Source organism: Cinclus cinclus, chromosome 9, assembly GCF_963662255.1.
Source record: "Cinclus cinclus chromosome 9, bCinCin1.1, whole genome shotgun sequence".
Taxonomy (NCBI): Eukaryota; Metazoa; Chordata; class Aves; order Passeriformes; family Cinclidae; genus Cinclus; species Cinclus cinclus.
The window spans coordinates 10,029,413-10,042,786 of NC_085054.1; the positions used below are offsets into that span (position 1 = coordinate 10,029,413).

The following is a 13,374-nucleotide window of genomic DNA, read 5'->3' on the forward strand; positions in this document are numbered from 1 at the left end:
AGTCAGGGATTGGTGTGCCATAGGCCCTCTTTATTTATGTATCTGTTTGTCCCTTTGTGTAACTAAGAAATAATGATTTGTGCTGATCAGAACACAGCATTGAAACAGTATATCCTAAAGTTTGACTAATCCACTTTAAAGATTAGCATTTGAAAAAATATCTTTTCACCTGAGATGTCTATTTCTCCAGTTTGTGATACACTGCATTTTTTTCCTGTTGAAGGCAATGAGCATGCATTAGTTCCTGTTAATTTCACTTTAATCCTAGAAATATCAAATTCCTCTGAGGACAAGGACCCATGTATTTTAATTTCTAGGAAAATAAGAATTCCTATTAACAAAATCATGCCTTTTGGAATAGGAGGGTAGAAAAAAATAAGAAGAGATGAAACCTTATTGTAAAAAAACAGCTCTTTGCTGAGTGGTTTGGTAGTTCTGGCAGATATGAGCTGCAAAGCAAAGCATTTAACAGAAGAAATTGAGGAAAAGGAAGATGCTGACTTTCATCTCCTCCTTTGTCAAGTGTTTTGCAGTCATAACTTTTTCACTTGTCCCTGAGTTGTTTATTAAATAGTAGTAGAAGGAAAAGGAGAAGTAGTGAAGGAAAAAGAGAGAGAATGAAAGGATAAAGAAGCATTTGTGAACGAACACAATGCAAACAGTATATTCTAATATATTGGAATGATATTCATATTCTTCTTAATATAATATAGTAGGGGTTTTTCACGCAGAAAAGTAAATGATGAGGTTATGTGCCAATAGATGGAGCTCAAGGATATGTTGCTCACAAGTAGATCTTGTGGAACCAGGGAAAGTTTTGGTGCATTGCAAATGGCTTCCTCTAGTTGCACTTACCATTGGTGGTACCTAAAAGATTGATGCTCATCCTTTAACACTGTTCTAAAAGCCTATTAAACACAGTACCTTCCCTTCTGTGTTCCATGCCCTTGCTTGCATGTATGTACATGTATGTGATTTTGTGGAACTTTGTACGTCGTTTTCTCTGCAGATTAGTTTTAAGAAGCTGTACTTGAAGGCTCACCATAGAAAATCTTCAGCTTTGTAACTCTGAATAGGGCAGAAAGCTGTTCTACTAGTAATAGGTGCGTTTCTGAAATACTTTATTTGCCTTTCAGATGTATCACGCTGCGCTGCGCTGAGCTGCCAGTATCGCTGTCATTCCTCTCCATCAGGAGGGATGTGCTATTGCCCTGCAGGATATACAATAAGTAGCAATGACAGTCGTACTTGTATTGGTGAGTAAAGTCCAGGGTTTTCAGATATCCAGTACCTTCTCACAACCCATTGGGAAAGTTTGGATTCCAGGAAGGCGAATTAGTTCGAACTGAGTGGATGTACTGGCAGATAGAAAATCTCAAGAGCCAGCAAACGTGGAAATTTTAGTAGCACAATGGCAACATGGTGACACAGAAACAAACCAGAGAGATATCATAAAGACCTCTTTCGCTTTGACCTAAAGACATAGTGACAGCATGATTAGGTTTAAAAATATGTACTGCTGGATGGCTGGTTTGTTATCAAAAGTTTTTACTGGTCTTCAATTGTTTACATAGAGTTTGTTTATGCTTCAGTGATGTGTGTTGCATGCCTGGAAGAACAGTTAATGATGTTGAATTGTTTGTTACTTTTGGAAAATGGCTGTGTATGGAGACAGCAGAACAATATGCTTGAAAATAAAACAGGGTGTTTTGTACTTGCTCTATTGAAAGGTTGTGTCTCTGTGGGGTTTCAGTATATACATAATTTACATGAAAAAGAATATTTAGAAGAATGCAAAGGTAACTGTAAAGCTGCTCTAACTTGGTAACACAAATGTTTTATCTCAGTAGCTGGCAATTGAGTAACTTCAGAATCATGACAGTTAGCACTGCCTTATAAAAGAAAAGGGGTAAATATCTGCTATGAGTTTTCAACCCAAGCTATGTGTTTGTGCTATTAAAACTATTTCAGATGCTCGGTCTCTAATGTGATTTTTATATTTTTTGAGAATACTGGGTGGCCTAAGGCTGTATAAGCTGCAATGGTACAATGGTTGCTCTTTGTAGAGACAGAGAAATAAGGCACAAAATTTCATCCAATTTTTCACACTTTCGTGCGAAATACGTGAAGGACACATTCCCAAACCTGGTGCAGTCTCAGTGTGTCTTCTGTCGTTTTTAGGCTGCTCTGTAAACTTAGTTACCAGATTCTGGCTTGTAAATCTGAGTCACTGTATTTTGGTTTGCTGAATTCTAGGCGTGTATTTGTGGTCAGAGCAAAACCTAGCAGTCAGTACTGTATAATTCCAGATTCAGTACTCTACCTATATGGCATTTGCATGCCAAAGGTGTATTTTCTTGCTGGATCTGGTGCACAGACAGCTTTTAATTGTAAATCAGATACCTATTAGCATGGTACTAAATCTGAGCTAATAAACACTGCCTTCAAGTAGGACTTAAAGGCTTAAGCACTGCACTAAATAAAGGTGGGGCTCACCTTCAGAGTGGGCTTAAATCCAACCAAGTCATTGTGTGAGACAAGTGTAGAGATCTTTAGCAGGAAAAATACTTTGTAGACATATTCTGTATTGTGGAAAGTAGACAATAACATTCCTTCAAATGATTTTCCCTTTTCTCCTGGTAGGTGTGGTGTAGATTTTTTTTGGTTGGTTGGTTAGTATTTTTTCGGGGGGGGGGGGGGGGGGGGGGGTGAAAGTACAGGTAGGTCCTTGTGCAGGAAACACAGGTTTTTTGTTATCCAGAAATTCAAAACTGAAATGTTGTAGAAAAACATGTGTACCCTCTTTCTTCATGCTATAGTTTTGCACAGATATATAAAGCAGAGAGGGCAAATGTGCAAATTATGACATAAATTTTATACAAAGCATTTTTTATAAATATGCCTTATTCACTTGTCAGATTTTGATGACTGTCAGATGTGGGGTGTCTGTGACCAGCTGTGTGAAGATCGTGTGGGACATCACCAGTGCCACTGTGTAGAAGGTTATTTCTTAGAGCATCACCGGCACTGTCGGGCCAACACTTCAGGTTAGTGCACTTGAAGTGTCTTATTGAGCAAATTGATAGAGCTAGGCAAAATGGAGTATTTTCATATCTGTGCCACACAGCTCTCTTTGATTTTAATTCTGCCCTTAAGGACTTATTGTCAGGACAGCTTTCAGAATATCAGGTAATGTCAGAATTCTGTATCTGCTGGAGAGTGTCGGTTGGGGTTGATTGCCTCATCAGAGCTGCTTCTCCTCTAGTCAACAAATGTCTTTTAGGCTCCATTGCTTTTTCAGCACTCCTGACTTCTGCAGAGTTGGGAGGTTATTGCCAGAGCGCTCATGAACAAAAAAATTCTTGTTTCTATGAGAGACAATTTTCTGTCATGCTCTCTATGGAACTTAGTGTTGTCAAGAAATCAGGAAACCTCGTTTCTTCTTGAACTGTGCCAGAAGAAGGTTTTGCTGAATGGTGAGATCAAACACTTGCCTGCTCTTTGAAAAAAGCCATGCTTTTTACTCTGGGTGTCCCAGAGTCTGAACTCTGAAGAATACTTTTCTCTCAGAGTGTAGTTCCTCATCAGGTGTAGGCTACTGCTCCTGACCTCCCGCTCAGCTCTGAAACCAGGCCCCAGAAAACTCTGCTTTGTGGAGGTGTAATGTCCTAACAGGCTTTTGTGTAAGGCAGGTATTCCTGCCTGCAGAGAATCAGTGGGAATGGGAGTTCCTGCTTGGCACAGATGATTAGCAGTCTTATTTCTTAGAAAAGCAAGAGCTGCTCAGTTCCTTCCCCCTTCCTTCTTTCCTCAGCCGCATCTGCGGACCAGTCTTCAGCTCACAATTTTCTAAGTATTTCTATCTTACAACTGGGGCAGGTTAGTACCTGCTGTAAGTCAGTTTCACTGGGTTCATTTTGGTTTTAATATAAATAGTTTTTTGGTGTTTGCACAGGGGTGTTATAAAAGTTGTACCTGGTAGGGCTTTAAATAACTGTTCCTGCCTCATTTGCTTGAAGTGTACAAACCAAAGGCAAATCACAGTAAGTTAATACTCACATAGAAACATTTATACAGGCTGTAGTCTGAGCATCTATTTAAAACTTTGTGTCCCGTGTGTATGAAGCAGTATGTATATATTGCAATGTCCCTTTGCAAAATATCTTGCCTGCAGAGTAATCGCATCTCTGTCACTCCTGTTTTCAGCTGGTGTTGCATCAATTATTTTTTCCAATGGCCGTGATTTACTGATTGGAGATCTTTACGGAAGAAGTTTTCGTACTTTGGTGCAGTCACAAAATCGTGGGATTGCAGTTGGAGTGGACTTTCACTTTTACCTGCGCAGAATCTTTTGGACAGACACAGTGCAAGATAAGGTTGGTAGAAATTTCAAGAAGAATGTATTTCTGTGTACCTGGAAGTAGAGAACTGCAAGAGGCAGAATGTGTTGATAGGCCCTCATTTTTGAGAGCCAAAGCTGGCTGTATTTTTGTTTTGTAACAAAAAAGCTCCTTGAAATGTTTTATGTTAATGACTGCATTTTTCCACTATACTATTACATGTGACATATTAAACAAAGAATCCTATTATATGGGGATGTCTTGAGCAACTTTTAATTTTACTTGAGACTGAGTCCAAAAAACTAATTAAGAGAAATAGTAGACATTCTTTCAAAACGGAGCAAATTTTTCTTGGTAATTTTTGAAACATGATAATTTAAAATGTAAAAGCTGTGTGCCTTCCAAGATGATAAAAATCAGATTTCTTCATATACTTCAAATGGCACTGTAATTGAGCTTGAATAACAAATATTGACAGTGTTTTGTGTAATGAGCCAATATTGTGTTACTTTTTTTTTTTTTTGAAGAGTAATTATTTTAGCTTCAAGATAAAGTAGAGCAAAGTAATTTTAAAAAACTGTCTGAAGACTCTTGTGGAAGTTGGATGGCACCCTTGTTCCTTTTTTCTGTGCATAACTTATGGAAACCAAAGGAAGTTTTAGGTCAAATGCTGAAACTTCATAATCTTTGTCCTCACGTTGGTCGTGATGCAGAGTGAAGCAGAATCTGTGACCTGGCTCCTGTTAATGCCACTGATGGATCAATTTGGTGTCACTGTCATAATTCTGGATCTACACATGAGACATGTAATAAAAAAGATAGTTGTCACCACAGTCCCATGGTGGTTCTGTAGAAAGGACATTCACTGTGTGGCTGTCAAGTAGGACAAGATTTGTATGTGCAGTTTTTGACTTGTTCACAGTTCTGGCATTTTTATTGTGGCTGCAGTAGGTTCCTATGGCTGCACTTGCTTTGTCATTGGCTGAATATAGTCAGGGTCAAATCTGCACTTTCATAAGACAGGAGATTTTTTCTGTCTTTGCAATAGGTATAAATAAAAGATAATGTGGGGGTTTTTGCTGCACATCCTAGGTGGCCAGGACTGCCTTTTTATCTGCCCAATATAGTTTAATCCTAATTAATTAATTAAGATTAGTTTATCTAATTAAGTCCTAGCTAGACTATCCAGATAAAAACATTTGCATTTAGAATTTTCTTAAATGATGAGTATCTCCACCTGATGTCTTAAAATAATGATATTGCTGGGGCATTTTTTGTATTTTTTCTCTTTTTTTAAGATTAAGACGTAAACTGAACCAGAAAATTGTGGGTTGTGCTTTGTGTCATCTTTATCTCATTTAGTGTACTGCCAGATAACCTAAGCCCATAAGCTCTTTCATCATCAGGGTTTCAAAAGAACAGAGTAGACAGTTAAGTGGTTATCTTCATTACTGTTACTTGGAAATAAAGAATATTTAAAATGATCCAACTCTTTCAGCTTTTATTTTTCTTGCATATATTTACATGATAATCTGTATTTTCATTTAAACGCATTCATGCTGTTATTCTGAAACACCAAAAATAATTCTACCTTTTCATATTACCCAGTGTTATAATCATATGATTACTGTATACATAAAATTATAGTGTTTGGACTGTTTACTCCATGTAGCTTTGAACTTGCTAGTGAAAAAGTACATTATTCTTCTTGAGCAGGATGCTGTAAATCAGCCTTAGATAAAGGGGACCGCAAGCTGAGACCTCCTTTCTGTGAGGATGGACAGCTTTTCCTTACTTTCTTCATTTTGCTATTTCCCCTTAGTGGTAGCTGTATTAAGAGCTCCCCTCTTGTTTCTGGCCACTGTTGAAAGCTTTACCAAAGCACGAGCATTTGTTTTCAATCAGTAAAAATACGGGGTTTTGATAGATTCCATGAAAGCAAATGCACTTTCCGCTTTTTTTTAACCACTTGCTAAAGGACAAGGCTGTTTTAGTCTGTTATCTTGTCCATTTTGCAGACATGCTAGTTGAAGGCAAGCCTCCTGCAATTTTTGATTGGTTTCCAGATTTTTGCAAAAAAGTCCTAACCTAAGGAATAACTTAGAAGATAACTTGCTCGTATCTGGTGGCCAGTTGTGGGTTGGTGATCAGTGTGATGGTTAAAGACAAATACCACATGACTTGTGGTTAGCAAAACATCATGTGGGGGCTGACAATATTTATATTGTTTTCAGGTTTTTTCTATTAATATTGATGGCTCTGATTTCCAAGAAGTTTTAAATATTTCGGTTGACACACCTGAAAATCTAGCAGTGGATTGGGTTAACAATAAACTATATGTGGTCGAGACCAGTGTGAACAGAATAGATATGGTTAACTTGGATGGAACAAACCGTGTGACTCTTATTGCTGAAAATCTTGGAAATCCTAGAGGAATAGCACTTGATCCAACTGTTGGGTAAGTGATACTTACCAGATAATGGTAAAAGATGTCAGAAATTCCCTCATCCCCATGTAAAAGGAAGACAGCTAGGAAACAGCAAGAGTGATCATTTTAGAATCAGATATAAAATATTTTGAACATTTGCATTCTATCCTAACCTATTCTACACCTTCATTTATGAGAGGGCTCTGCAATGCACTTATTTATATTGTGTGGAATGTGTTTCATGGCTGGAGTTGTGTGTGCATGAACAGCACTGAAAATGGGACCTGTGGAATTGCCCTGCAGAGGAGTATTATCCTTAGAGATTTCAGTTGTGATGCCATCCACAGATCTTCTACTATCTGAAATAAAGAGATGGAATGAAGCCAGGAAAGTTAGTGTCTCCTAATCCATATGCTTCAGAAGTATATGTGAGCCATGAAGACATGGATCTTCAGAGAATGGGAAGAGGAATTTCATGCAACTTATAATCATGGCTGCTGCTTTCATGATGCAACTATTTGTCACTGGTTTATTTCTGGCAGTTAACTTAAGTCTGTGATTTAATAAGGAAAACTAGTGTTTCTGAGGTCTTTTGGGTGAAAGCATGCTTCTTTATGGATTTATTCTATAAAAGAAAATGAAAATTGCTTTTTGTGTAGAAAGTATAAAGTATGTTTTTGTAGTATGCCAGCTGAGAAACAAGTTCTTTTCTGAAAGGGTGTTGGTTTTAAGCTCTATGTGAAATGCTGGGGTTTCTTATAAAATCTCAAGGAAATGTGACCTTTTTTCTTTTTTATCTCCTTATAGTTATTTGTTTTTCTCAGACTGGGACAGTCTGTCTGGTGATCCTAAAGTGGAAAGGGCCTTTATGGATGGCACAAATCGTCAGGATTTGATAAAAACAAAATTAGGCTGGCCTGCTGGAATAACTCTGGATATTGTGTCAAAGAGACTTTACTGGGTTGACAGCCGGTTTGACTACATTGAGACTGTAACTTATGATGGACTTCAAAGGTCAGTGAAATATTATACCTTGGAGGCTACAGATACACTGATTATTTTGTATCTAGTGCAAAAAAAAAAAGATTTCTCTAACAAAACAATATACACAAAGGATGAAAATTACAACATAATTAATGTGATGTACCTTTGTCTCTATGGCATCATGCTACTTCTAGACATTCTTTAATTCATCATTCTTTGCTCTTTTTCAACCTGGAATGCCTCTTGCCCTTATTTTACAATGTACATTTTATGGTCCACCAGTACAGTACATGTTTTTAGGCTATTTGCTTTTTATTATTTTTCAATTATATTCATTATTTCCCATCATAATTTCTTTGCATTTTTAATGAAAAAAAATATATTTAATATTCCACTTCAAAATCCTAATTTGTGTGATAGGTATCATTTCATTAATCTTAGCTGTCAAAAATTAAGTCATCCTTCACCCTATCATGATGCTGGGGAGACTAAATCACAGCATGCAAGAAGGGAGTCCTTGAGATTTACAGGGCTGTGTCTTACAGCATAGTGTTATTTAGAAGCCTGCTTATCTCTGCATCTCTGATTAGTATCAGTTACTCAAATATGAGAAAAAAAAATCCCCTTTAGCACACCTTCTGTGTATTGTCTTCAAAAACCAGTCTTCTGCTCATTTGACAGGTCTATTGTTCAATGTATTTTTTCTAAATGTTTACTAAATTATAAAATTAATTTTGATATCTCTTCTCCTCTCATCTCTACTCACCGTGTTTTCTTGGAATTTGCTAACACTTTTCCTCTATTTTTGCTGCTGCATCCTTTAGGTTGATGAACCGTGTATGTTTAGCTTTAGCTCTTCAGTTCATTTGATCTTTTTCATTTGTACTTTAGCAGCTTTTCTGTTGAAACAAAAAACAATGAATGACTTAAAAGTACTGTATCCTTTCTTCTCTTAATGATGTTATTATCTAGGTAATATTTGGTAAATAATTTTAAGTTATCTTTATAACAGGAGAACAGTAGCTCATGGAGGTTCGCTGGTTCCTCATCCATATGGAATCACTTTATTTGAACACCATGTTTATTTCACTGATTGGACCAAAATGGCAGTGGTGAAAGCTAACAAATTTTCAGAGTCTAACCCTCAAGTGATCTACCAGTCTTCACTGAGACCTTATGGAGTGACAGTTTACCATGCTGCCAGGCAGCCATTTGGTAAGACCAAAGTAGATTATGAAGGGAGATTTAGGAAGTATGTTACCAAAAATTAATAAAAATTATGAGACTCTTCCTTACTTTGCTGTAAGGAACTGTAATTATGATACATAACTGGGCTGATTTTTATCACACAGTTGTTTCATCCAACTTCTGTAGCTAATGAACTGTCAAATGCAATGGAGTCAAATGTGTGTTTATGTAGGATTAGTGTTTAGGACTTTTTTTCCTCAACACTGCAGTGAATGCAATGAAAAGGCTACCAGTAGTCAATTAATTCTGTGAGATATAATTCTGAAGTAGGTCTATGTGCAGAAGACTATAGCCCAAATTATAGCCTTAATGCTGTGTGCTGAGTTTCTCTGTATGAGCTGAATTTCTTAATGATGATTACTTCTGATGTGGTTTCAGTGCATTTCACAGTAGAACTGGTGGGGTATGTATTCCATGTGATGTAACTCTCACATTATGCGTATGATTTATTGTGGATGTTGAAGAAAATCCTGGAAAATGAAGATAATGATGCCATTTCGTTAATAGAGGAAGTTGTAATTCTGTCTGTATTATTTTCCAGTAAGAAATCCTTGTGGAAGTAATAATGGGGGATGTGAACAGATCTGTGTTCTCAGCCACAAAACAGATAATGATGGCCTAGGTTATCGCTGTAGGTGTATCCTGGGCTTTGACCTACATGTGGATGGACGACATTGTGTTGGTGAGAAAATGCCTTACAATTGTTGGAAGTAGTGCTTCTCCATTAGCTCCACTCTTTCTCCCTTCAGTAGCTTCAATATACTGAGGAATTCTTGTCTTTTCACAACTCTTTTTGATAGCTTTAAATGTAGTTATTTCTGCTGATGTTCATTTCAAGCCATGACTTAAACTCACCTCCTTGAATGAGGATTTTGAGTTAAATATGGAATATGTGTAGACAGCTGTATGATTGAGCTCTTAATCTTGAAATCAAGCATGAATGCTTGCTAATATGCAGATTTTGCATTATTTTGAACGTATAAGCCTGCTTTCCTGTGCAGTAGTGTGCAGATTAGGTTGATTTTCTCCCTTTGAATACATGGCAAGAATATGAGATTCAGTTTTGGAGCTGTGTGTGTCCATCAGCAATCATCTTATTTGAGTGCAGAGTTGTCATTGATGCATGTTTACTATGACTGTCTACTGACAAACTATGTCATATATGTTGTCTATAATCTTAGTATTTTGCTATTCATTTATCGCATATTATGGCTAGCCCAGATATTGTCTAGCTTTATGGTGGCTCTACAAAACCTGTGAGGTTTTTTTTTTATAGATGATTATAAAGAGAAGAGGACAGAAGATAATTTCTGCTTCCATAGGTGTAATGTTTGCTTTAGAAGTGTATTAGGACCACAGTAACAATGAAAGAGGAATACTTGACCACATCATCTAATATTCTGGATTAGGTTTTGTTTTTCTTCTTCAGTTTTTGCGTCTTGTTAGTACTTAAATCCCTATTTTCTAATTCTTCTTTTTTTTCTGCTTCCAGGCTATTTTTAGTTGTCAAAATAAAACAAAGCTTTTCTTAATGCTCAGGTGTCTCCCCTTGTGAATAAGTAAAGCGTGTGTCTGGTTTTTCCTTTCGCAGCTGTGCGGCAGTTTCTGCTGTTTTCGTCCCAGATGGCAGTGCGGGGAATCCCATTCAATCTCTCCACCCAGGAAGATGTGATCATACCTGTAACTGGGAGCCCATCATACTTTGTTGGAATTGACTTCTGTGCTCAGGATGACACAATTTTTTTTTCAGACACAAGTAAAGACATTATCTATAAACAGAAAACTGATGGTTCAGGTGAGAATCATGCTTGGGAATTAATTATGGTAAGGAGAGTGCAATATATATTTGTCTAAAAAAAAATTGCGAAAAGTCACATTGTGAGATACACAGATAAATCTCAGTGTGACCCCAGTAACCTGGAAAATGTTTCTCAAAAATGTTTGTACAACTCATATTAAGCTTGTTGAATTCTCTTGTTGTTTGACAGGCTTGCTGAATGTATTTGGGAATTAACTATTTATAGTACTTCTCCCAACTAGTATTTGCCCTCATCAGTCTGTTTATGCAGACAAGTATGCCTTTCAGTAGTGTGAAACTGTGTTTCTATTTTAATTTCCCTATCTGGAGAGCAGGATGCTTGCTATGATGCTGTAATACAGAAAAAGATTAACTTTGTGAGATTTTTGGAAATCCTATTTATGCTAGTGTAAAGAATGTTTCTCTTAAATTTGTAATGATGATCAAATGTCAGCATATAGTCTTCTGAGCTCGCTTGCTGCCTTAGGTCAGGTTAATGGTAGACTGCAGCTGACCATTACTATGCAAAGAGTAGGTAAATCTGCCTGTTGAGCAAAATGTCGTTACTGCACTGACCTTACTGGCCTTCATTTGTAAAACCCTCAGTGTAAACTTAGCGACAGGTTTTCCTCTGACCTTTGGCTAGTCTTTATTTCCCCTCTTTTGCAGTTGTGCTCCTGGACATACACTACACCTTTGTCTAGAGCAAAGGGCACCCCTCCCTCCCCTTGGTTATTGGTCTTTATATTAAGTAGCACAGAAGTAGCATTTTTACCAAGAGGAACCACAAGTCTTGTAATAGAATCCTGCACTCATGTTATTTCATCTGTTCCTAAACTTTTGCAATCATTATGTGTGTTATAAATTCTAGGAAGAGAGATATTGACTGCTAATAGAGTGGAAAGTGTTGAAGATCTGGCTTTTGACTGGATCTCAAAAAACCTCTACTGGACAGATCCTCGATACAGGAGCATTAGTGTGATGAGGCTGGCAGATAAATCCAGGAGAGCTATTGTTCAGAATTTAAATAATCCTCGTTCAATAGTGGTACATCCTGTTATTGGGTAAGTTTAGGTTCTTATTTTAAATTAAATGTACAAATGTATGGTTTCAACAGAACTGGTGAGATAAGACATCTGATTCTGGATTTTTGTTCTTTTCAAAATACCATCTCTTTTCAGTTCTCTTGTCTTTATTTTGTTTGCTTTATTCCAGCCTAGGATTCAGCACCAAGAGGAAGGGGAATAGTGAAAGATTTCACATGACAGAAGTGCTCAAGAACTCTCTTTAAGAGCACCATTTCCTTTTACTCCTGTTCATTGATAAAAAGGCAAAAGAACTTAGTTTCTTTGTATTGCTCAGAAAGCTATTTCTCACAGTTAAAAGTTGAATTTTGCTAAATTGTTTTTAATATACTTTCAATTTCCAGACTGCTAACATTGCTCCTGTAGTTTTATCTCTTGGAATTTGTTTATTTGAACCATATTAGATACTACTGTCTGGTTTTGATACAGACCTTGCAATATGTGACTCTGTACACAAAATAAAGCCCTGCTTTTCTTTGATGGAAATGCGTACTTTCAAGTTCCATACTCTGTGTTCTTTGCCAATGCCAAGACAGTGTTTCTTTCACAGCATAGTTGGGCTTCGTAGTATTGTACTACTGAATTTCTTAATTCTTAGATATTGATTTTTCATGAGTAACCAAATACACTGTTTTGGAAGCAATCTCATAAGAATAATGTTGAACTTGGATCCTTGGATATCCCAACATTTTTTGCTTGCTGCTTTATAAAATTATTTGACATTAACTTCAACTCTTTGTAAGTATAAGTCAAATGGATCAGGAAAAAAATTCTTTGTAGTATTCATGCTGGAAGATGCATTTTTGATTGATTCTATTTCTTTGTCAGTAATTATATGAGAACCTTCATTTTAACCAAGTTATGGATCTGTTATATCTAAAGGGCCAAAATACTTCCAAATATCCTGGTAGTTGTGTACAATATAAATATTAATTGTCAGTACCATTGCCAGTTGAGGAGAGGGACAACATGAAATGGTATTTTTTTAAGTTATGTGAAGGATGTGATGCAAAGAAAAATGTTAATGCTTTTTTCAAATGTTTGCTCTGTTTAATCATGTTATATAATTTTGTTTATGTGTTGTCTGACATGTATCCTTTCAGGTATATATTCTGGACAGATTGGTTCCGTCCAGCAAAAATCATGAGGGCCTGGAGTGATGGATCCCATGCCTTGCCAATTGTCAATACAACACTAGGCTGGCCTAATGGCCTCGCCATTGACTGGAGGTAAGGGCAATACAGAACACAGAGAAGCTTTCTTTGAGCAAACATCTTACTTCCTTTAAACTGTTAGTGAGTAAAAATTAAGGAGTTATGTCACACTGCATGCACTGGCACCCTTTCCTTGAAGACCTTTCAATTACTTGAAAAGCCTTAAAATGTAAAGTTTTCTCAGAATCCCTCCCCACACACCCCAATAGCTTTTTGTAGGTTTAATATTATGATTTAAGAAAATACTGGTGCTTCCTAATGGACATAATGTCACTTA

General features: G+C 36.8%; 1 protein-coding gene across 1 annotated transcript in view; it reads left to right on the forward strand.

Annotated features, from left to right (window-relative positions):
- Window positions 1–13,374, forward strand: part of LRP2 (LDL receptor related protein 2) — a 94,095-nt gene that overhangs the window by 15,216 nt on the left and 65,505 nt on the right. Inside the window, exons 8-17 of the mRNA XM_062498581.1 lie at window positions 1,137–1,256; window positions 2,919–3,047; window positions 4,207–4,376; window positions 6,575–6,798; window positions 7,576–7,782; window positions 8,765–8,967; window positions 9,542–9,682; window positions 10,592–10,795; window positions 11,670–11,862; window positions 12,987–13,112. Of these exons, the coding sequence (XP_062354565.1) occupies window positions 1,137–1,256; window positions 2,919–3,047; window positions 4,207–4,376; window positions 6,575–6,798; window positions 7,576–7,782; window positions 8,765–8,967; window positions 9,542–9,682; window positions 10,592–10,795; window positions 11,670–11,862; window positions 12,987–13,112 (1,717 nt within the window). The remainder of the gene's footprint in view (window positions 1–1,136; window positions 1,257–2,918; window positions 3,048–4,206; window positions 4,377–6,574; window positions 6,799–7,575; window positions 7,783–8,764; window positions 8,968–9,541; window positions 9,683–10,591; window positions 10,796–11,669; window positions 11,863–12,986; window positions 13,113–13,374) is intronic.